At 46.6% G+C, this 24,259-nt stretch overlaps 1 protein-coding gene across 7 annotated transcripts; it reads left to right on the top strand.

Annotated features, from left to right (window-relative positions):
- Positions 1-1,406: 1,406 nt before the first annotated feature.
- MRO (maestro) lies at positions 1,407-23,814 on the top strand. Of its 7 annotated transcripts, none has more exons than XM_081562126.1 (8): positions 1,407-1,461; positions 6,192-6,310; positions 14,489-14,591; positions 15,847-15,993; positions 17,014-17,196; positions 20,972-21,127; positions 22,802-22,909; positions 23,489-23,814. In XM_081562126.1, the coding sequence occupies exons 3-8, from the start codon at positions 14,493-14,495 to the stop codon at positions 23,540-23,542; spliced, it is 747 nt and encodes a 248-aa protein (XP_081418252.1). In that variant the 5' UTR covers positions 1,407-1,461; positions 6,192-6,310; positions 14,489-14,492; the 3' UTR covers positions 23,543-23,814. The 7 variants fall into 7 exon arrangements, with proteins under 7 accessions (XP_081418252.1, XP_081418256.1, XP_081418248.1 ...); XM_081562127.1 differs by lacking the exon at positions 1,407-1,461 and adding an exon at positions 5,824-6,050; XM_081562130.1 differs by lacking the exon at positions 20,972-21,127.
- The last annotated feature ends 445 nt before the right edge of the window (positions 23,815-24,259 follow it).

The raw sequence follows: 24,259 nt of genomic DNA, 5'->3' as shown, positions 1-24,259 counted from the left end.
GGTGATTTGCTTGTTACCCCCTTTCCCTTCCTTCCAGGGGACCATCTAATGTATCATTTCTTGAAGGAACAGAGATCAGCAGGAAAGAGAAGCAACTGCTCTAGAACCTAAAGCCTACAGACTAGACTTGATTCCTAAACAGATGTCTGTTGATCAAATTGACCTCCTTTGTTCTTTTCTGGAGGGATTAAACGAACAATATCAGGAAAGGTGCAGGAATGTTGTGATGGAGCTCTGGTGGGAGGTCGGTATTGTGGGATCAAAGATGGAATTGTTGAAATACATCTGCTGTGAGCTGTTAGAAAGAGTGCTCTAGTACTGCAATTTTCTCCAGTCTCTCAAAGCAGAGTCAACCATCCCAGTCATAGCCTGGATCTCTTTCTTTCTGATTTGTTTTTTTTTAATTTTTGACTCCATCCTGTGACATGCGGGATCTATGTTCCGCCGACCAGTATCACCAGTATCGCTGACCAGCAGGCAGAGTCTTAACCCTTGGGCTGCCAGGAAAGTCCCCTAGCCTGGGTTTCTAATCCAACACATATTATAGAGCACTTCTGAATGTGGATGTATTGTTCTGATGGTCGAACTGTGACTGAGGTCTTTCTCATTGTCATCAAACAGCTGCGCACTTGGCAGTCGGGAATTCTACCGGATTCTACTGTAAATGCAACATTGAAGGGAAAGTAAACACAATCGTAAAACCAAGTCTTTGAGGAGGAAGGAACCTGTGGAGCAATGCCCACAGCAAACTGAAAACAGGGACAAGGGAGGTGGGGGAGGGGAGGAGAAACCAAGGTAGGGAAGGGTCAAGGTCAAGAGAAGGGAAGACCTCAGGGCAGGAACGGCCTGTAGAGGTGAGTGGCCGAAGCCTCCAACCACTGTGGCTGCTCAAAGCAGCAGAGGAAGCCAGGTCCCATCAACCAGTTTGGCGTCTTTGGGGGAGACCCCTATTCACTCTGCCAGCCCCTCAACCCCTACTGTCGAAGAGGCCTGAGAGTGATCCCCTCCCTAGCACTGCGGGCGCAGAACCACCAAGAGCATGAGGACGCCTGGGGATGTGAAAAGCAGGGAGCGTGTGATCTGCGATCATGTTGGCGGGCTTGATCTGACTCGCGCACTATCTACTGTTTCAATTCTCCGCCACAGTGAGGCCCCTGGGGCTCTCTCCCTGGGCCCTTGCTGAAACCGGGAACGAACACAAAAATTTTCAAAGTTTGCAAAATAGCATGGCCTGTAGTGAATCTCTAGCAACTATCAGGGACAGATAGCCCCAAAAGGCCTTATTATGCATTTCCCACTCGTGATAAAACGCCAATCCGCTCTATGTTTCAACTTCAAGGACAAAAACGCAACTGACGGCCAGCCCTGAGCTTGTTTAAAGGGCAGCGATGTTCCTGGGAGTAATCACTTCGTCTTCCACCAGGATGAGTTCCGAGGAGGAGGCCTCATCACCCAGCTCAGGTAAGACAGCACGGAATATTTTCTGGATTCGACTGATTCTATTTAACACCGTCGCTCAACACAGTTCATTGATTGCTATAAATTGAATCAATTGGGCTGGGAAATGTTTACATATTTTTATGATTATTTTTGCAAGTAGTAGGGGTTTTGGTGATGGTATGGGGGTACTGGTGATGGTGTGGGTAATTAATGTCTCAGATAGGAAAGATGCTTAAGCTTGAACTTCTTAAAAAAGAAAAAAGAAGAATCAGCTTGCTAATGCAGAAGACTCAGGTTCAACCGCTGGGTCTGGAAGATCCCCTAAAAAAAAGGAAATGGCAACCCACTCCTGTATTCTTGCCTGGGAAATCCCATGCATAGACAAAGGAGTCCGTCCATGGGGTCATAAAAAACCAACCAACCAAACAAACAAAACTTGAACTTCTTTTTTTACTTTTATTTGCACTTACTTTATGCTGAGTTTATTCCTGCACCATAAGGTTTTGCTTCTTCAGTTTCTTCTGGGGCGTCGTTTTCTTCTGTGCAACTATCTGCCCTTTTTAGTAAGATTCGCTGGACAGTGGCAGGAGTTCATGGGGGTTAATCCGACCATGAGTTCTGTAAACCCAGAGGCACACCCTGGGGCTTTGCTCACCTGGATGAGCTCAATGCCCAGTGAGAAGTGCCATCAGATTAGTTCAGGATCACTCTCTGCACGTTAAAGCATTTGTGACAAACACGCAGCACTCTTTAGGGCCCATCAACCCTGTGCCAGCCCTCTCGGCCTGGGCCGTCGGCCACTGGGACGACAGAGGGGCACACATTGCTTCTGCAAGCTGACTTTCTTTCAGAGACTTGCCGGCTTTTCAGATACGCACACTTCAGTGGTCCAGGTAGTGAACGTGAAGATTTGAACCTCTCGATTTGCATGACTTTGTGGGTTTTCTGGTTTGAGTAGCGAACTGTTTTCCGAGATCATCTCAGGCTACTTAACAGAAAAGTTGGAACATATTCTTGCTTTCAGTACTGACAATGACTGTCAAGTGATATAATCAGGAAAACAGACCGCAGGGCAGCCAGATGTTGGGCTGGACAAGGAAATGGCTGGGAGCAGCTTCTTGCTCATAGTTGGTAAAACTGGAGAGACTTCGTAGGTAGGCTCCTGCCTCCCTGTGGCTGAGGGTAGAAGAGGGATAAACCCTGTGCTTCTCCTTATGGTGTTGTATTCAAAGATTTGAAACAAAAGGACTGTTGCTTTTCTATTAAAACAAACCAGATATGTAGTAGAAAGTGAAAAGTGAAAATCGCTCAGTTGTGTCCAACACTTTGTGACCTCATGGACTCTACAGTCCATGGAATTCTCCAGACCAGTATACTGGAGTGGGTAGGCTTTCCCTTCTCCAGGGGATCTTCCCAACCCAGGGATCAAACCCAGGTCTCCCACATTGTGGACAGATTCTTTACCAGCCGAGCCACAAGGGAAGCCAATGGGAGGCAAATGGTGGAGGGTGATGGTTGAGAAGAGTTTCCCAAGGGATTCCTGCTTGCGGTGTGCAGCTCTGGGCTTCCACTGGTGCGGGGTGGGGGTGGCGAGGTCTTGTGGAAGAGTCTGGGGAGCACAAGGTTCCCTGACTCATCCAGGGTCCTCCAGCTGGGACCCTGCAGCCTGGAGCACCTTTGCCTTTCTCCTTCCAGTAAGCCCAGGTGCTGAGGTGCATACTTTTACGAACGATAGCCTGAGGGGCTGCTCTCTGTCACCTCCTCTCCTGGGCGCTTACCAGCTTCTACGGACAGGGAAGACCATGTCTGCCCTCTGCCCTCTGTGGTCTCCAGAGGGCACAGTGCCACCTGGGAGCGCTCTGCTTTGTTGAAACCAGGAGCTGCATAAGCAACTGAAGAACAAGGAAAGAATGAATGAGAAACTGGCATTCCTAATTTGTGGCTGAGCAGGCAGCTGATTAGATTTCTTTTTAGAAGTGAAAATCACGGGAGAGTTTGGCCTGACCTGGAGGTATTTCCTGAAAGAAGATGAGAGGGAAGAAACTCAAAACCATCCCTTTTAGGCAAGTTTCCTGATGAGACCACACACAAGTACAGAAGGAGGGTCTTCTGAACATCCTGACCCTAAAGAGGAAACCGTGTGGATCGCTGCCAGCCATTTGTCCTCACGTGCCAAGTCTAAGTTGACAGTGAATTGCTGACCAATTTAGTTCTGCCTGTTATCTTTTTTCATCAGTAACAGCAGACTCAATTATTACCCTCTAAGATTTTTCCAGAGGCATCAGCCCCTGAACTTCTGACAATAAGGAAATATTAATTGAGAGAGTGAAAATAGAGCTGTTAAACAATAAAATGAAATAATTACAGTATGTGAAGGATATTGTGTTATAAGTACATCAATCTGTTGCAATCGAATTATCAAAGAGGCTTCTAATTCCCAGAAGAGCTGTGCTGTGTCCCAAGGCCGTGTTAGGTGAACCTTTGTTCCTTGGGCATTATGTCCTGGTCTGGATGCTTCCCAGGTTTGTACTGTGTCTGGGACTGTCTGGGGTCATTAGCTGTGTCCATGCTCTTTGTGGGAAGTGTTTAACAGAGCAGAATTTGGATCAGCATGCTTCCTGAGTACCAATTCTGGTTGTGCCCAGATTTTCTCTATGACTTGAAGCCAAACAGGAAAACTTGTCTGCCCTTTTGTTTTCCCGTTTGGCAAATTAGGAACACGTTAATTCTCTGCCAAATGTCTCAACACCTGAATACAAAGAAACTTTAGACCTGAGGGGTTATTAATAGTCTATCTGTTGTATTTCCGTCCATGGTGGGGCGGGGGGGGGGCCGCAGGTATATTTCAGCCCTGAGTCACCCGTGAGATTTGGCAGAGAATCCTGACACTTGCAGCATAGATTTTATTTCTCCAGCTGCTTCTGTGGCCTGGTTTAATTTTATCTGCTTTTGGTCATCCTAAGCACTGCATAGACTGGTTCAGTGCAAGGATATGACCTCCCTAATCTTATTCCCACTCTTGGCAGATAATCCAACTCTGGTCTTCCTAAGAAGATAGAGGCTGATTTGGATGAATTGAACTTGCTCATTCTTCTCATTTTCACATTGATGCATCTCCATCTCTGTCGTTTTCTCCTAGTTTCAGATAAAAATTGAGGAGTGAGGGGTCGGGGGGGGTCCTCTCTTCCTCCCCCGCAGAGCTAACTCTCTCCCCTGTCCCCTTGATCCCTCCCTTCAGCTGCTCCTATTTTACTATTCACTGCTTCTACTACCTACCTCTTAGGTCTCCTTTGCAACTGTTTTGAAACACGTCCAAGCTGTATTCTATTTTAAAATCACACAGCAACACCAGAGTGCCTTTCTTGACCTTGCTGTCTCCTCTAGTCTCTTTATCGCCTTCCTTTTGGAGCAAGATGTCTTCATTCCCTCTCTCCACATAGTTCCTAACTCTGTAGTCTAGCTTCTTTTTCCTGTTGAAACTGCATTTTCGGAGGTCACCTGGGTGCCCATGTATGCCCAAAGAGGGTTTTGTTTTAGCCTCATTCTTATTTCCTCAAGGCATCCATTTTCTCTCCCTCTGCTTTGTCTTCCAAACTTCCACTCTGATATACTTCAGTTTATATTTGTCCACCTGTCTCCCAGTTAGATTTCCCAAACTTGCCCACTGCCCAGTATCATGGCTAAGGGTCTAAGCTGTGAGCCCACCTGTGGTTGAATTCTAACTCTGCCACTAATTAACCATGTGACCTTGAGCAGGGTCAGCTCTGTGCCTCAATTTCCCCATTATGAAAATAAGGATCAAAATTAAGACTACTAACCTAAGAATCAAACAAGATAGTCTACACACTATCTACCCCAATGTTTGGCACTCAGAAATACTAAATAAACATTACCTATTAGCGTAACCATAAGCTCCTAGAACTTTAAAAAAATAGAACTTTTTCCTTTCTCTCACGCGTTGCCCAAGTTACCCAACACACACCCAGACAGTAAATAATTATCAACAAATAGATTTATGCTCTTGGGTGGAGGGTCCAGGGAAGAAAGAATGATGGAAGAGAGGCTCTTTAATTGCGCAAGTACTATTTATACACAGGCTGTTTTGTTTGGCTTAGTTTTCCCAATAAATCATTTACATTATTGAGAGTTCAAATCAGTCCTTTCAGGACCTGTTTGCTGGGCAGGAAGGGGCATCAACAGTCAACGCTCTGGCTGGTAGTGCAGCAATCAGTCACAATGAAGCCGCTTGGCCGGGAACACAGTGTCCCGTCCTGAGATTCAAAACCGCTCCAACTGGATTAGGGAGGGGAGGGAAGCGCCGCAGCGGCGGCCGTGCGCGGGGGCTCCCTGGAACCGGTCCACTGAGTGATGCCGCCATCTAGTGACCGCGGCCGGGAGCGCGGCTGGGCAGGGCCGTCTCATTCCGCGCAGGCGAAGGAGCCTCAGAATTGCAGTCCTTTCTTTAGAAACTGTGGGTGGGACTCGGAGTGAGGGGCGAATAAGGGGCGAACACAGCACAGAGAGGTGGAAAAACACCTCATCCCGGTCTGGGGAAGGAAAGGGTACAAGGGGGCTTGTGTCCACCTAGGACAACGTTGTGGTCATCAGAGGTCGGTCCCCTCCCCCACTTCAATCCCATCTAAACTTTGATTTGTTTTGTTTTTCCTCATCTGAGTCTCACTTTCCAGCACTCTGCGCTGACCCGTTATCCTGAACAGACCCTGCTTCCCGTTTCCTTTCTTCTATGTTAGGAATTCAGGGCTGGGAAGATTGAGCCGAGTCATCCCATCTGGCGGCTACCCCAGGAACAGCAGCTCTGCGCGGTGACCCGGGCTCCGGCCGCACCTGCCGCATCGCCACGTGACCGCAGGTAAGGGCCGGCTGCGGGCTGCGGCTGCAAGAGGGCACGCCCCGCTTGCATCCCCAGACCTTTCTGGAATGTCACTTGGGTCACCGTGTCAGAGAGTTGATATTCCCTTTGTAAAACTGTAGTAGGCAATTTGATGAAGACGTTTTTCTTTTCTTTTCACAAACTATGTCAATCTATCTATGACCAATAGATTATAGATTATTATATTAAGATCATTGTATTAAGAGCTTTAGATGGGGGTGGGGTGAAAAGATACTGATGCTTCAACTCAAGTGTCTCTGCGGTGTGTCCTTACCTGGCCAGCACACAGGACATCGTCTAGGTGCTGGATATAGGCTTAGAACACAGTCATGGGAAGTGTAGTTTTGGCATCTGAAACTCCTCTCTGCTAGTAGCTGTTTTAATTTGAGTTGTTTATGGGCTTCCCCAGTGGCTCAGTGGTCAAGAATCCGCCTGCCATGCAGGAGGTGCAGGAGACGCGGGTTCGATCCCTGGGTGGGGAAGATCCGCTGGAGGAGGAAACAGCAATCCACTCCAGTATCCTTTCCTGGAGAATCCCATTAACAGAGGAGCCTGGCGGGCTGCAGTCCATAGGGTCGCAGAGTCGGACACAACTGAAGTGACTGAGCCTACACCCATGGACATAGGTGGTTTATATTACTCTAAACCTCAGTTTCTCCTCTAAAGTGGGCATAAGTAAACATATCTGTCAAGATTATTGTAAAGGTTAAATGAAATAAAACAAAGACTTCTTATTTGAGAGATTGGGAATGGATTTTAGAGAGCTTATGGTTGAAGGAGTGAATTATTGATATAAAACATGATGTTGATATAAAATATGACATCAAATATTTTACCTTAAAAAGTAGAATTTCCCAGTCTTTAATGTGGGGCCATTGCTTTTTCTTTGAACGTAGAATCCTCCAGGGGGTGTTTTTTGAGCTTTTTTGCATAAGCCACATGCATAAGACTGCATCTGTGAGGTCTAGATGGGTTTCTTTCAATGTAGTGAGAACTTAAAGACATGTGGGAAGACTCAGGTAAAATCACTTTCTGTACAAACATCTCAGTTCCAGTAAATCATTCCAGATTATTAACACTGTTTTCAAACTTCTGTCCACCCACACAAATCTTAATTGGACAGCATTTTTTTTTTTTTTAGCCACTTCCCATTGTTGAAACCTCCCAAAATATTCAATTTTGCTTTCACAGAAACAACTCCCTTTCTCTGAATTTCATCAGTTTCTATCATAGTTAAAATTCACAGTTACAGTAACAAGTACAGCTGTTATAAACTGATTCTTGGTAAGCATATGAAGACTAACGCAGCAGAAGTTAAGTGAGCACTATGAGCCGCAAGCACTGGTGGGTACCATTCGTAGAGGGCCTGCAGAATATGGTTAACCTGGCGGGTTGGTTCAGTAGAGGTCAGCTAAACAGCCTCTCCTGCAGTGTCTACAAAGTGCTAAATATATTGTCTAGCGTACACAAGTGTCCAGTAGTGGTAGCTACTAATATTATTGTTATCATTAATAACTTCAGTGTTGGAAGGATTGTTGCAAACCTAAAGTTTCTTTCCCTCTCCCTCATTTAGCAGATAAGAATTTTGGTCTTCATAATATAGCTTTTAGTTTTAATGAGTTAAAAGATTATTGATTATAAACCTAACATTTTGAGTCAGAAGGAATTTAATTTGCAAAGGCATTTGGGAGTTAGCCTAAAGGGCAAAACTCATCTAAGTCACCCCAAATGCATGTCTGAAGACCAGGCAAGAACACAACGGGGCCATGAAGACAAGCTGCAGGGGCGCCGTGACGGTGAAACTGTCCCCATTGGGGGCAGGTCATCAGCACAGAGGGAAGGACTTCCCAGAGGGGGAAGAATTCATTGAAGGATGTGCACAGGGGTGAACAAAACTCCAAGCAGAGCCTGGCCTTAGGCTCAAGGCGTCCAGGTGTCCTCCGGACTGAGCGGACTCAGGCATCTGAGTCACGCAGCAGAAGAACCCAGCTCTCGTAGCGAAGAACGGCTGTTTGGGAGCCATTGGGCTTATGGGTGGAGTTAGGAACACCTATGGAGAAGGAAATGCAACCCACTCTGGTATTCTTGCCTGGGAAATCCCATGGACAGAGGGGCCTGGTGGGCTATGGTCCATGGGGTTCCAAAGAGTTAGACGTGACTTAGCGATTAAATTGGAGAAGGAAATGGCAACCCACACTCCAATATTCTTGCCTGGAGAATCCCGTGGACAGAGGAGCCTGGTGGGCTGCTGTCCCTGGGGCCGCACAGAGTTGGACACGACTGAAGCGACTTAGTGTGCATGCATGAACACCTAAGTCTTCAAATCCACATACTCTGTTTCTTCATAGTTTGTTTATAACATTCCTCTTGGAGATCCTGTCTTGCAGCAGGTGGAGATGATCCTTTTGTTTGATTGGTTTGGGTTGAAAGGGCTTAATTTGAGGAGAGGAGGAGGGAGGTAGGCAGCAAGGCAGGTGAGTGGAGGGAGGCGTTTGAGAGGCCACAAGCTCGGGAGACAAAACTCAGCTGAAGGGCTCAGAATCCCCAAAGTAACTTTTATGTTTGTTGTATTTTTTAAAGCAAACCTTTAATTTAAGAATAGTATCCAAGAGATATGTTCAAATCATAGCCTGTACAGCTCGGCCTGATTTTAATTTCATTTTGAAAGAGAATTTCAATGTGCAGCCTTAGGTAAGTGGAGTTTGCCACTTCTGGAGTTGATTAATTTCCTCCTGAATATTCTGGAAGTTCTTCTACGCCAGCTGTGTGGACCGTCACCAGGCATCTTGTAAATGGGATCAGGCCCTCTGCTCCGTGGAACTCTGATCCCATAATTATAGAGCAGGCCCAGCACTTCTAACAAGCGCTCTGGGGCAGCCAACCTGGTGAGAAATGCTTTGCTTTCCCCGCCCCAAAGATGGAGATGAGCCTGACACTTCCAGATTAAGCGAGATCACAGTTTTTCTCTTGTGCTGGGGAGGTGGGAGTTGGTGAGCTACTGTGGGGCCCTGTGTTTTTCTAAACAGAACTGAATCCCCCAAGCGGGTGCTCAACCTCACGTACTTTGCTCAGCTTGAGAGCCTTCCACGGCCTTAAATTCTATTAGATGTGCCTCTTAAGAAATGACAAGGCTGGGACTTCCCTGGTGGTCCATTGGCTAAGAGTCTGCCTGCCATTTCAGGGGAAACGGGTTCGATCCCTGGTCTGGGAGGATCCCACATACCATGGAGCAGCTAAGCGTGTGTGCCACAACTTTTGTGCTTGTGTACTGTGCTCTAAAGCCCAGGAATCAAAACTACTGAAGCCCATGCACCCTAGGGCCCTCGAGCCACAGCTGGAGAGTAGGCTCTGCTCACTGAAACTGGAGAAAACCTGCCTACAACAATGAAGACCCAGTGTAGCCAAAAATAAATAAATAAATAAAATTTTAAGAAAGAGGTGAGGCCTTTCCCTTCTGAGGCCTGGGGAAGTGGCCTGGGTGGTTAAAGCCTTCAGCCGTGCTGTGCTAATCCTGCAAGAGAGGCCAGAGTGAAGACCAGGGAAGCAGGTTGGCTTTCCTTCCTTCAGGCATGATGGGGAGAAGCTTCAGGTATGATTTTCTTATGCCGCAGAACAGGGACACCAGCTATTTATTACTGAGGCCTGTGCCCTCCTTGGGGAGTGACCATCAGCTCGAGGGAACTTTCTTCTTCTAAGCTCTGCATACCCACAGCTCAGCGCCCATCAGCTCCAGTCCAGAGCATTCAGTCTGAGGAGTGGCAGCTTCCTTTGATACAAAAGGTTGTGTCCAGAAATCCCCCAGAAAGGAACAACCAAACATTTTTTTGTTTTTTTGCCTCAGTGTAAATTTTTAAATCCCTTCATTCTGGAAGAGGATGACATAGTAATACTGTGGTTTCTGTTTTTAAAGGCCCTGGATCTCAAAGTGTGGTGGTGCCTGGACTGGGAACATTCCAGCATCCCTTGAGAGCTTGTTACAAATGCAGACTGATGGGTCTTGTTTCAGGTGTACAGAATCGGAAACCCTGGGGACGGGCTCTGGGAATCTGTGTTTTAACAGATCCTCCAGGTGATTCGGACATGCACTTGGGTGTGAGAACCACTGGCTCAGTGTGAAGTGTATGAGAACGCCTTTATTCAAGCACCAAAAACCATCTTGCTGGGGCACTTCCCTGGTGGTCCAGTGGTTAAGACTCCACTCTTCCAATGCGCAGGTGTGGGTTTGATCCTTGTGGATCAAACATGCCATATTGCAGTAAAAAAAAAAAAATCTTGCTAGTTAGTGGGAGTGCAGTGTTCTGGGGGGTTTGGGGGTCCCTCATTGCAGTGGTGAGGGGAGGTGTGCTGTCCAGGGATGAAGAAGCAATAGAGACAGGGGTTACAGGGTGAAGAGGTGTTTTCATGGGTCTCCTGAGTGTCTTCTGACTAAGAGAGCATTACTGAAACCACCTTGGGTTGGGGTAGGGGGGCAAAGATGATGGAGAAACCAAATCCCCGTGTACCTCCAGGTCACAGAGTCAAATGTTCCGAAGCATGGCTGTTTAACAGGACTGGATTCTAGCAGTCACCTGCATTAAAAATAAATTCAAAACTCCAGCAAAATTAGCAGGGCCAACTTGTCCTGGCTTGCCCAGGACTTTTCGGCTCTTAGCTCTGAAAGTCCCGTGTCCCGTCAGGGCCAAGCCCCAGTGTGTTTTTTTGCACACCACCAATCTATTCTCCAGTTCCTCCATGGGTACTGACTGGGTACCCCACAATTCAATTCCATTTAGTTCAGTTCAGTTCAACTCAGACACTACTTGGAGATAGCATCAGATCCCACAGGCTAAGGGCTCAGTCCCCATACTTTAGAGGCCGATCCCAAGTCCAGGTTGTCACCAGGCTTGTGACCAGCCAGCTGTAGACTGAAGGTTCCCACAGCCCACTCCTTGGGTTCGATTAATTTTCTAGAGCAGCTCATAAAACTCAGAGGAACATTTTACTTCCTGAATCACTGGTTTATTATAAAAGGATATAGCTAAGAAACAGCCAGATGGAAGAGATGCACAGGGCAAGATGTGGAGAAAGGGCAAGGAGCTTCCCTGCCTCTCTAAGTACACAACCCTCCCTAAAGCTCCATGTGGTTACCGATCTGGAAGCTCTCCATTCTTTTGGGGTTTTGTGGAGGCCTCTTTACCTAGGCACGGTTGATCAAATCATTCACCACTGGTTACTGAACTCAATCTCTAGCCCTTCTCTCCTCCCAGGAGAAGAGGAGGTGAGACTGAAAGTTCTAGGCCTCTGATCACTGGATTGGTTCCCCTGACAACCAGCCCTCAACTTTAAATGACTTAGGGCCACTTTATTAGCATAAGAGAAGATGCTTTTATGGTTCTAATCACTTAGGGAATTCCAAGAATTTTAGGACTTCTGTGCCAGGAATAGGGCCAAGACCAAATATATGTTTCTTCTTATAAATCACAATATCACCAGGGCAAAACAAGATGATTGGTCACTAGTCTATTCGGTAACTGCATATTGGAATTACTTGGTGAGTTTTTGAAAAATACTGATTCCAAGGCCAACCTCCAGAGATGATGGTAGACTTGGTCTGGGGTGTAGACAGAGCATTAAATGTTTCAAAGTTCCTCAGGTGATTCCAAGGGTTAAGAACCACTGTAGCTACATGCCTGTCATTTCTCCTACTTAAAAACCAAAACAAGAGTTAATGGTTTTGACGAATCTGAACTCCTACTGCACACTATGCACAAAAATTGACTCAAAATGGATGAACAGTCTAAGAGTTAAAACCATAAAAACCTTAGAAAACATAGGGGGTAAATATTTGTGACTGGATTTGGTAGTGAATTCTTAGATATAACACAGAAAGCCTGAACAACAATGACAACAAAAATGGATAGACTTTGTTAAAACTAAAAACTACTGTGCATAAAAAACATTATCAAGAAAATAAAAAGACATTGTACCAAATGGGAAAAAGTATTTGTAAATCAAATGTCCGATAAGGGTCTGTGCTATGCTCAGTCGCTTCAGTCATGTGTGACTTTGTGACCCCATGGACTGTACCCATCAGGCTTCTCTGTCCATGGGATTCTCCAGGCAAGAATACTGGAGGGGTTGCCATGCCCTCCACTAGAGGATCTTCCTAACCCAGGGATCGAACCCACGTTTCTTAGGTCTCCTACTTTGGCAGGCGGGTGCTTTACCACTAGTGCCATCTGGGAAGCCCTTGATAAGGGTCTAATATCCAGAGTATGGAGCTCCCCTGGTGGCTCAGATGGTAAAGAATCCTCCTGCAATATGGGAGACCTGGGTTGGATCCCTGGGTTGTGAAGATCCCCTGGAGGAGGACATGGCAACCCACTCCAGTATGCTTGCCTGGAGAATTCCCATGGACAGAGGTGCCTGGCAGGTTACAATCCATGGGGTTACAAAGAGTCAGACACAATTGAGCCACTAAGCACACACACACACACACATCCAGAATATGTAAAGAACTCTACAACTAAAAACCAAAAATGGACTGTAGCACACCAGGTTCTTCCGTCCATGGGATTCTCCAGGCAAGAATACTGGAGTGGGTTGCCATTTCCTTCTCCAGGGGATCTCCCCGACCCAGGAATCAAACCCGGGTCTCCTACATTGCTAATAGATTCTTTACCGATTGAGCTACGAGGGAAGCCCATAAAGAATCACTATATGACTCAGAAATTCTACTCCTGGGTATATACCCAAAGAATTGAAAGCAAACGCTCAAACACTTGTACACCATTGTTCATAGAAGTGCTATTCGAAGTACCCAGAAGGTGAAAACAACTCAGTGTCCATCAAAAGATGAATGGATAAGGAAATGTGGCCTTTCCATACCATGAAATATTACCTAGACACGAACAGGAATAGTACCAGTACATGCTACAATGTGGATAAACCTCAGAAACATCATGCCAAGAGAAAGAAGCCAGACCCAAAAGGCCATAATATTGTTTGATTCCATTTATATTAAATATCCAGAATTAGGTAAATTCATAGAGACAGAAATCCAATTAATGGTTGCCAGGACTGGGGGGAGGGCAGAATGGTGATTTCTTAATGGGTATGGGATTTTCTTTGATGAAAACGTTTTAGGACCTGATAAAAGTGGTGGTTGCACAACGTTATTAAAATAGTTAATTGTATGTTATATGGATTTCATCTAAAAAGAAATCAATGGTTTACTCATATCTAAATTAAAACTAAATTAAATTTAATTATATAATTAAACTAATCAAATTTAATTTAATATTACAATTAAAACTAAACTCTCTAGTCTGTCCTTCATGGCTGGCCTTTAACTACTTCCTGTTGCCTTATCTTTTACCACTTTCCTGTTTTAATTGTTATTATTACTTCTCCCATGAAACATACCACATGGAATCCCACTGGAATCTTGATGTGTGCAGTATGCTTCAGCCTTTCCTTTAAAGCTCTCTTGCATGCAGTGGGGTGTCTCTACCAGCACTTCCAGCGCATAGTCTTTTCTTATCTCCTGTAGCTTCCAACTTTGCATCCTTGCCCTGAAAGCATGGTACTCAGGACTGGCAGCCTTGATGTTACCTGGGAGTTTGTAAGAAAGGTAGGAAACCCCACCCCAGACCCACTGAGTCTGAATCCGCATTTTAACAAGTTCCTCTGATAACTCACGTCTGAGAAGCGCTGGTTTACACCAGTGGGTCTCAAACCAGGCTGCAGATCAGAATCACTTTGCAAGCTGTATTTATTTATAATGTATTGGGTTGGCCAAAAGTTCATTTGGGTTTTTGGCCAACCCAATGTATTTTAAATAATATACACACGTGGTAAAATTGCAAACTGTATATAAACAAAGAAGAACAAAGAGCATGGCTCAGCACCTGGTTCTTCATGAATAAGCCCTAACCCACTGCAGTCTTTGACCGAGGGTGCGCCCCCAGAGGTGGTATCTCACCGTGGTTTTGATCTGTATTTCCCTGATGATTTGAGATGCAGGTGCTGCACTTTTTATCTTCTGATGTGACTGGTCCATCCCCTTGGTGACAGGTTCCCCAGGACAAACCTCAAGGATGCTGCTGCTTTATAGCCTTACCCTGGCACAAGGCTTTGAGTGTCTGTGGCTCATATGATGATTTGTTCTTTTTTTAGTTCCATGGACCAAACACCGGGAAGAATGCTGGGCCAGCCCCTTTCCAGCCCCACCACCCAGCCCAAGAAGAAAAGCACATCATTGATGTCTTTCTTTTCCAAGGTCTGAGACAAATTATTTTGAACAATTGGGCTGTCTCAGCAGCTACTTGTGATATGTGTGCTGCGGATTCCTTCTACTGAGGTGCCTCTTCTGAAAAAAAGTTTGATGGCAGCTCTTAACACGAATGAAATGTTTATAGGATAACAAGAAGATGAGTTGGGAAGAATTTAGCTTGCTGCGAACTTAATGATAATAATATAGAAGAACTGCAATGAATATTCAGAAATACTGATGAGCCTTGGTAATCACACAAACACCAAATAGGGCTATGGGTCTCGTCTCCAGCCCCATCCCACCCCCTCTACTAAGGATAATTAGGATCTTGTCTGGATCTTGCCTGGATCGTGCATTGTCTTGGTTCTGACTCCAACACATTGCCACGTTCTGTGATGCCCAGGACACCAAGCCCTTCTTGGTATCAGGGCTCAAAGCTCTAATATCCTGTCTCTTGCCCTACAGTTAGAGTTTAGTCCTTGAAGTCCAGATTTCTGCATCAGCCACGTGGTGCTTCCCAATATGCATTATTTATGCATTTCTTTTCCTAATCTTCATTGTTCAGATGCTTGCATTCTGGGGTAGGACATATTTCAGGTGCCCTGAAATGCTTGTCGATGTGCTTTGCTAATATTGTCAAAGGCTCTTGAGAGGTTGAGTGAAATGAACACAGAATTAACCCTGGGATTTAGTCATACTGGGGACAGAGAGTGGGGGAAGGGGTATGGGTGCCATCAGCTTGATGGGAGAAGGTGCAAGAAAGAATGGAGAAGAGGAGCTGGAGAAAGTGAGTATAGACATGTTTTTCAAGCTTTAGCTACAAGGTGGAGCAGAAAAACAAGGAAGAGCTGTGGAAGGAAAAAGGTCAAGGAAACCCTTCTTTGGGACTTGGGGAACACAGCTTCCCCTGTCCTATGAAGATCGGGCTTCTCAGATCGCATGAACATTCCTAAAGCCCCATTTTCTCAGTTCTGTCACATCCACAGCTGCTCAGACACCCCTCTCTGTAATCCCCCCAAACCTACCTCAACATAAGCTCTGCATCATTTTTCTCCACCCCTTTTTCTCTTCCTCCATTCTTTTCTCCAATATGTAGATTAAACAATATATTCCCAGCAAAAGCCAGGTGTCTTTAGGTGGAGAAAGGAGGAAAATTCAGCAGCAAAACAGGTTTTTCTTACAGGGAGGGATTAGGGTTGGTGATGAGTAGGGTGTCACTCTGAACACTCTTAAATCAATGTATTTTTGACCCACCACCTAGGTCTCTTGGAATCTGAGGCTCCAGAAGCAGGAACCTTTGAAGAACGTGTTTTTCATCTTGGCAGAGACAGCCCGGGACCCCAGTGTTAAAAAGCGTCATATGGTGATGAGAGGCCTGGGAACCATGGCCTGTGAGACCCCGGACAAGGTAGGAAGGGCAGGGGGTCTCGGCCTGCCCTCATGGCCTGGAGTCCCCAGGACTGAGGGTCCACTGCTGTGTAACAGATCTCCATGGCTTGGCATTCGTTATATTGCCGTTTCCTTGGGTCAGGAGTCCAGGTACAGTTCAGCTAAGTCCTCTGCCCAGGGGCCCACAAGGCTGCCATCAAGGTGTGGGCAGGACTGCATTCCTTTCTGAAGCTCAGGGTCATCTTCCAAGCTTTGGGAACTGTTGGAAGAATTCAGTGCTTTCCGGTTGTAGAACTAACGTCCCTCTTTCCTTGCTGACTGGCCGTCCTCGGCTCCCAGAGGCCGCCCTCACACAGCATGGCAGGTTAGTTCTTCACAGTCAGCAGGAGAGTGTCTCCCCGTCCTGTCTGCCATGGGATCTAAGGGAACCATGGGAACAACGAGCATCACCCTGTGACATTTGAGAGGTCAGAAGCTCTCAAAGTCACTGGCTCCTTCCACCCTCAAGGGCAGGAGACTGTGCAGAGGCTCATGTGACTCTGTGAGCCTCTGGGGTCAGCTCCCCCCCCTCATGGGTCAGCTCAGGGTCATCATTCCTCAGTATCATCAGCCTTGGGATACAGAACTGCAGGCAAGGTTAACACATGGCTGGATATCACCCTCCGGTGAGTTTAATTTTTCTAAGAATTTATGTTTGTTTAGGAAAAGGTGTTTTCCCCACTTCTTCCTTCAGCATCTGTCAACTTCAGTGACCATTTCGTCTCTTCTTCTGTCAAAGTCCCCAGTAGGCCACAGCCTCACCCACCCACAGGTCAGGCTCCAGACTGCTCTTTCTGTTCTTTCAAGGCTGAGCTGGGCTCTTGGGTCAGATTGGTGAAAGCATTTGTTATTTTGCTGAGACTTATTGCATCCCGTGCTAAAGAAAGCCATGACCTCTTAGTCCAAGCCCCAGGTGATTGGATGATTAGAAGTGGACTTGCTTTCCAACCCATGCGGAGCGATTCCTGTGCTGCTAATACTTTCCAAACCTTGCTAACAGGTGAGAAAGTATAAGAAGATTGTCCTAGACCTGCTGGTGCACGGTCTGTATGACCCAGTGAGTTCTGAAGTCATCCATGAAAGCATGAAGACCCTGACCATCATCCTGGGAAAGATGCAGGGGAAAGGCCTGGGCTCCTTCTTCATAGACATCACCCTCCAGACCCGGACTCTGCTCGATGATGTAAGTGAGACAACGCGGGAAGATTCCAGGTTCTTAAAGTCAAAGTGGGCCTCGGGTGACGCGTTGCTCAGGAAACAAGGCCTCTGTTATTTGCTATTTATTAAGAAATTGTGGCTCAGCTGGTAAAGAATCTGCCTGCCATGTGGGAGACCTGGGTTCGATCCCTGGGTTGGGAAGATCCCCTGGAGAAGGGAATGGCTACCCACTCCAGTATTCTGGCCTGGAGAAGTCCATGGACTGTATAGTCCATGGGATTGCAATGAGTCGGACATGACTGAGCGGCTTTCACTTTCAACTTTCTTGTTGAGAGACTGGTACTGTGCTGGGGGTTATGGAAGACATATAAATACATGTAGGATTCCGTCACCACCCCTCAAGGAGTGTTCATCGTAATAGAGCCGTGAGTATATGCACACTTAACGATGATGACGCCCACGTGTGTTCAATGGTTTCTTACAAATGTGATGATCAGAGTAGTTCATGTTTAGTGAGCTCTGCACACAGCTCAGCTGTGTGCAGGCATGTCGCCAGGCAGTTTACATGGATCGTCTCATCTTCATGATAACCCAGTGAGGCAGGCGCTGTTATCTTCACTTTATGGAGGAGGAAATCCAGGCCTAGAAAGGTTAGGTAATTTGCCCAGGGACCATGAGCAAGTCAGTGGATATGAAACTAGGCCCTCTGCCCAGGGCCTGAACTTTTTTTTTTTTCTGTTTTTAAATTTTTTTTTATTTAAATTGAGTTCTGTTTTTATTTAGGAATAGTTGATTTACAATGCTAGTTTCAGGTATCCAGCATAGTGATTCAGTATTTTTATAGTTCATACTCCATTAAAAGTTGTTACAAGATAATGGCTGTAATTCTTGGTACAATATATCCTCGTTGCTTATCTATTTTATTATTTTAGTTTTTAAAATTGATTTTTCATTGGAGGATACTTGCTTTACAATCAGGGCCTGCCCTCTTAACTGCTGGGTGACAAGGCAGGCTGAACGAAAAGTGCATGGACACAGAACGTGAGGGCTCGGGAGCTGATCAGTTAGCTTACCGTAGTTACACACACACACACACACACACACACAGGCAAGACCTGGGAGCAGGGAGCAGACCTTGCATTTACTCACAGAGCATCTTGCATGAGTCCCACACACCTGATTCCTCAGGAGTAACTCCGTGAGAGCCAGGTGCCTGCACCCCATGGGAGGAAGGGAAACCCGCAAAGTATGGAGTTTGAAGATTATGAGTAGCTGCTGGGACGTTTGCCTCCCCTCCTGCTCAGGGAGACAGAGAGGCCTGCGCTCTGGGATGTGAACCAGGGCTCTCTGGGGTGGGGAGGGAGGTCTCCGCTCCACCTCCCTGAAATATTAAGCAGGTATCTCCAGGGAGGTGTCTCTAAGTCTCTCTGGAGGTGCATCTTAATCGCCAGGGCTTGTTTGCCATGTGATCTTGAGGGTGGAGGTACAGCATAAGCCTTTGTTCTAGAATTCCAAGCATGAGAGTCCCTGAAAGGAGTGTTCAGCCTTAGGGAAGAAGGGAGGGATTTTTTAAATAGGACCGGGGATCGGGATATCAATCCTAATTTATCAAGTCTCAGGAATGTCATTGAACACACGTGGGCTTCAACGTCATCAGTGTATATATACTCACAGCTCCATCACAGTGAACCCTCCTGGGTGGGGCGGGGTGGGGGGATGGATGATGGAATCCTATGTGTGTTTGAGTGAGTGAAGTTGACTCTTTGCGACCCCATGGACTGTAGCATACCAGGCTCCTCTGTCCATGGGATTTTCTACACGGTGCTCAAAGATGGGTCTTGAAAGAGGGAGGATTCTTTGTGCACATCAGCAACCATGGTGCCAGCAAACTGGATTTCCTCCAGAGGAGAGGAGCAGTTAGGCGTTAAAGTCATGAGTGTGGGGGGCGCAGGAGGAGGAGCTGGGGAGGACGAGGACTTCGAGGGCCTCAGGGGAAACTCCTCAGTCTCCTTTCCAAGCACATTTGCTTTGCGGGGGTACTGCTGCAGACCCTCCCGTGGGGGTGTTGTGTAATACATAAAACAAACACTTAAGGACACCGTATCTGAGAGGTGAAAAATGGAATTCCAAGAAGTTTCTGGCCCCACGTTTCTTGGTTAAGGGCGTATGAACTCTTTTTATCAGCTACATCTTGTGACTAAGGAAACTGAGGCTGCGGGGGTCAAGGAACTCGCCCCGGGCCTAGCTTTAAGGAGTAAAGAGGTAACCCATTTTCTCATGCAATCATTTTTTAAATCTGATCGTTTTAAGTGATCAGAGAGCCCTCGTCATGGTAAACCTGGGGATCCTCGTGGGGAGCTCTTTCTGACAGTTTGTGACTCTGTCAGCATTCTTCCCTGCCTGCCTGTGCTGTGTCCCCATCAGATGATTGGCAGATTCCCGGGGGGACAGACACCCCCTTACACATCTCTGTACCTCTCATAGCATCAGGGTAGTGCTTCAGATAGAGCCAGGACTCAATGAATGCTAGCTGAATTGAATTAAACACACACATACTGGTAGAACAGTGGAGAAAGTGCAACACTAAAGCAATTTCTGTATGTGTCACACGTGCGAAAAACTGTTTCACAAGAGATCAGTGGTGTCCAGTCTTCCTGAATGTCTGTGGCCCCGCAGTTCTAGGTGAGGAGGCCCGTCCCAATCTGGTTCCCTCTGGTTCACCTGGAGCTGGTGAGGATCAGGAAACATTGATATAAAAATTCCTTCACCATCAAGTCAGGAGACTGGGTTACACTCTGGTTCTCTGTTCCCTCATCCTGTGACTCTGGGCAAATCCCTGCTGTCTCCCCACCTGGACAGGGAAATGCTTGGACCAGACAGCTCCTTGGGGAGACAGAGAAAGGACTGAAGCCACTGACTTGGAGTCAGGGACACACCAGGTGATCAGATCCAGAGCTGGAGAGCTGGCAGGATGTTAGGAAAGAAACAATGATTTCTGCTGCGTGTGGGAGAATTCAGACCAAAGTAAAGAGAGATGGCCTGGCAAAAATGCTGGGAGTATTAACAGGGAGTGGGTCAAATGAATTATGACACAGACCTCCCCACCCCCCAAAAAACCTTTTTTTGGATTGATACAGAAAAGAACTCCCAGAGAGATTGATGAAAAATCAAGGTGCCTAACAGAAAAGAACTCCCAGAGAGATTGATGAAAAATCAAGGTGCCTAACAGTGGAATGGCCCATGTCCATTTGTGTAAAAAATGCAGGAAAGGGATATATAATAATATATATTTTATTTTTCCTTCTTAATTTTCCGGAGGGCTGTGTACAAAATATATGAGTTTGTGGGGAATGAACTTTGGTGGCAGGTGGAGAAGTGTAGGAAGGAGACTTACTTTTTTTTTTTTTATAAACCTTTTTGGTTTATTTTGAATTGATCACACCTGGGTCTCCTGCATTGCAGGCAGATTCTTTCCCATCTGAGCCACCAGGGAAGCCCATAATACTTGGTTATTTTGAATTTTGAACGCCTTAAACATTGTCAATCTCCAAAACGTTAAATAATGAAGAAAACATCTGAGGAGCTCAGAGTAGCCACAGTGATGCCCGAGTCTGCTGGTGGAGAGCCTCAGCACAGACTCAGGGGGTCTCCTCTCCATCCCCCAGCCCAGCCGGCTGAGTGCTGAGACGGGAGGTCAGGGCCCACCTGGAATGTGCAGGGAACAGGGCTGTGCTGTCCCGTGATGCAGCTGTTCATGGTACTGACCGGGGCTCATTGTTCTGTTCATGGGGGACCCACAGGAGAATGACAGCCTGAGATACTCGGCCTTTGTCTTGTTTGGGCAACTGGCTGCCCTTGCTGGACGGAAGTGGAGGAGGTTCTTCACCCGTCAGGTGAAGCAGACTCAGGACTCCCTCCTGACCCACTTACAGGACAGGAATGTCCAGGTGGCGAAGGTAAGTCTGAGCCTCTCCGGGGAACCGCCTGAAACTGCGACACTGTTTGCCGAGGGAGCGGGGAGGCAGCCCTGCTGAGTCAGGATGCCGAGCCCTCAGCTGCGGCCAGTTCCGTCGTGGACGGACGCTCAGAGGAGCATCCGAGTGAGTCCTGGAGAAAGTGCCTCTCTGATGCCTGATTGATTCCTCTCTGAGCAGGGGTGTTATTTTCCATCTTCTCCTGCCCTGCCTGCCTGGTCCAGGCCCCTGTCATTGCCAGATACAGTCAGGATAACGGAGAGGGGGCGGGGGGGGGGCTGGCTGACTCTCTGGGGCAGTGGCTCCTCTCAGAGGAGATTGGCTCACGCCCAGCTAGCTTTTGTCACCACACCTGGTTCAGATTTCCCACCTGGTTCATATTTGGCTTCTTAGCTGCCTATGAAAAGTGAGACGTGTGTTAATCGCTCAGTTGTGTGTGACTCTTTGTGACCCCATGGACTGTAGCCCACCAGGCTTCTCTGTCCATGAGATTCTCCAGGCAAGGATATTGGGAGTGGATTGCCATTCTCTTCTCCAGGGGATCTTCCCGACCCAGGGGTTGAACCCGAGTTTCCTGCATAGCAGGCTGATTCTTTACTGTCTGAGCCATGAAACTTTTGTTTCATTTTTGAAGAAAATCTGTTCTAACGCGGTCGGCTCGACCTCAGGGCTGCTATAGAGCAGGTGAGAGTTTCAAAACCATCAGGAGCAAGTGAAAGTCGCTCAGTTGTGTCTCTGTGTCCGACCCCATGGACCACACAGTCCATGGAATTCTCCAGGCCAGAATACTGGAGTGGGTAGCCTATCCCTTCTCCAGGGGATCTTCCCAACCCGGGGATCGAGCCCAGGTCTCCCGCATTGCAGGTGGTGGATTCTTTACCAACTGAACTATCAGGGAAGCCCAGCAAAGGGTTTCACTAAATCACTGATCTTCTTTAAGGCAGTGCATGAGGGAGGGAGAGAGATTGAGATTGAATTTAGGAATCTAGCACGACTTTTTAAAACAGTTTGTTTTTTTAACTTTTTATTTTGTGTTAGGGTATCACCGATTAACAAACAATGTTGTGATAGTTTCAGGAGAACAGCGAAGGAACTCAGCCATACATATACATGTATCTGTTCTCCTCCAAATTCCCCTCCTCTCCAGGCTGCCATATAACATTGAGCAGAGTTCCCTGTGCTACACAGTAGGTCCTCGTTGGTTACCCATTTAAATATAGCAGTCCAGCACTACTTTTGATGAGACAGGAAGGGTTGTGATAAACTCAAGCTTTGCCTTCCCCACCAGTCCCAGGTTATAGACATGGTCATTGCATAAGCATAAATCCTCTCAAAGTTATGTGCCAACCTGGATGGGAGGAATTTGGGGGAGAATGCATACATGTACACGAATGACTGAATCCCTTCTCTGTTCGCCTGAAACTATCACAGCGTTGTTCATCAGTTATACCCCAATACAAAATAAAAAGCTTAAAGTATGAAAAAATAAAAAACATAAGCATAAATCCTTTAAGATTCAAATTTTCAAACTTCCTGGAAGTGACTTTCACACTCTCAGTGGCCCCCAGACCACAGATTGGTGCTTTCCTCTTCCTTGCTTGGGATTATAAAACTCTCGTGTTTTTGACCATAAGGTGGTAATGTTATTTCCCTCAGGCCTGCAAAACAACTTTTCGAGCCTGTTCTCCGTATCTGAGACAAAGCAAGGACTACAGCTTCCAGAATGAGGAGGATCAAAGGAACCCTAAACTCTGCCGGCAGCTGGTGAGTGAGCGAGGGCAGGAGACGTTCTTCCAGTCCCTGCGCAGTCGATGCCGGTGTTAACGCGGAAGGTGGTCGGCACACCAGGGAGTTATCCCCATAAAACAACTCAGGCTGAGAATGTTTCAACTGTAACTGACCCACAACGCAATGTAAATGGCAAAATGCCCAGAGGACTGTGCACAAAATACATTGGCAGTTCCTGTTTAGATCTGTGTGTGTGTGTGTATTAGGTCGCTTAAGTTGTGTCTGACCCCTTGTGACCCTATGGACTGTAGCCCGCCAGGCTACAGGATCCTCCAGGCAAGAATCCTGGAGTGGGTTGCCATGCCCTCCTCCAGGGGATCGTCCTGACCCAGGGACCAACCTGCGTTATGTTTCCTGCAGTGGCAGGCGGGTTCTTTACCACTGGCGCCACCCGTCTTAGATCTCTGGGTGAAAGCCAGGGATGATGCCTCCTCCTCTGAGAACCCGAAAGTTGTTTATCCTCAAGCTCAGCCTTTGATGACCATCTACTCGTTCTAGAGTCGAAGAGGTTTACTGGATCCTTCCCTCACATGTCCCTTTGCCAATTTCTTTCAGAGCCACTACCATCCTGAGCTCCTGCAGTTCTTCTATGCAAATAAAATCCTGTAAACACAGAGCGGCAGGGAGGTGGGTCCAGTGAGCGCATGGCTGGGGGCTGATATTCCCCCTCTTTTAACCCTTCGGATGTTCTGTTGCCTCTGGTAATTGTGACAGAGAATGGGATGTTGGGAGAGCAATTGATGGCAAACTTAAGACCGTGGAATTGTATAGTTGCATCAAAAGTAAATTCTAAATAGCTTATGTCTCACTTTCTTCCACACAAGTTTGATGATAAGGTATGTCCTTTCTTTAAAACTTTTAAAGTATATGTGGATTCAGTGCTTTTTTCTCAGCATTTTTCTTCTTAAGGGTATCTCTGTTGCCAACCTTTCTTTTTAATTTATAAGGCTTAGGAGAGTATTACCTGAAGTTTTTTTTTTTTTTTAATCTGCTATTGATCCTTTGCCATTTGCTATTAATTCCTTTTTTTCTGGTGAGACCTATTTAAAGTTGGCCAAGGTACCAAGAAGTTAGCGTGGAGGGCAATTTCTAGTTGTTCATCATCATCAACAGTGTCTCCAAGATCATTCCAAACAAGAGTTAATAAAAAGAAAAAAAATCGATGAAGCATGTGTTGAAAAACCTCAAGCTAATGGTAATGTGTGGAATACTAATAATGAATAATGTGTATTGAGCATGTTTATAGTTCACTGGGCACTCTCTAAGCACTTTGCAAGTATTATTTAATATTCACAACAAGCTGTGAGAAAGGTTCTATTAGTACCC

The sequence above is a fragment of the Giraffa tippelskirchi genome, chromosome 14 (genome assembly GCF_054371585.1).
Source record: "Giraffa tippelskirchi isolate mGirTip1 chromosome 14, T2T-mGirTip1v1.2.pri, whole genome shotgun sequence".
Lineage (NCBI taxonomy): Eukaryota > Metazoa > Chordata > Mammalia > Artiodactyla > Giraffidae > Giraffa > Giraffa tippelskirchi.
Note: the sequence above shows the minus strand (reverse complement) of the source record. Positions and strands in the feature narration are given on the sequence as shown.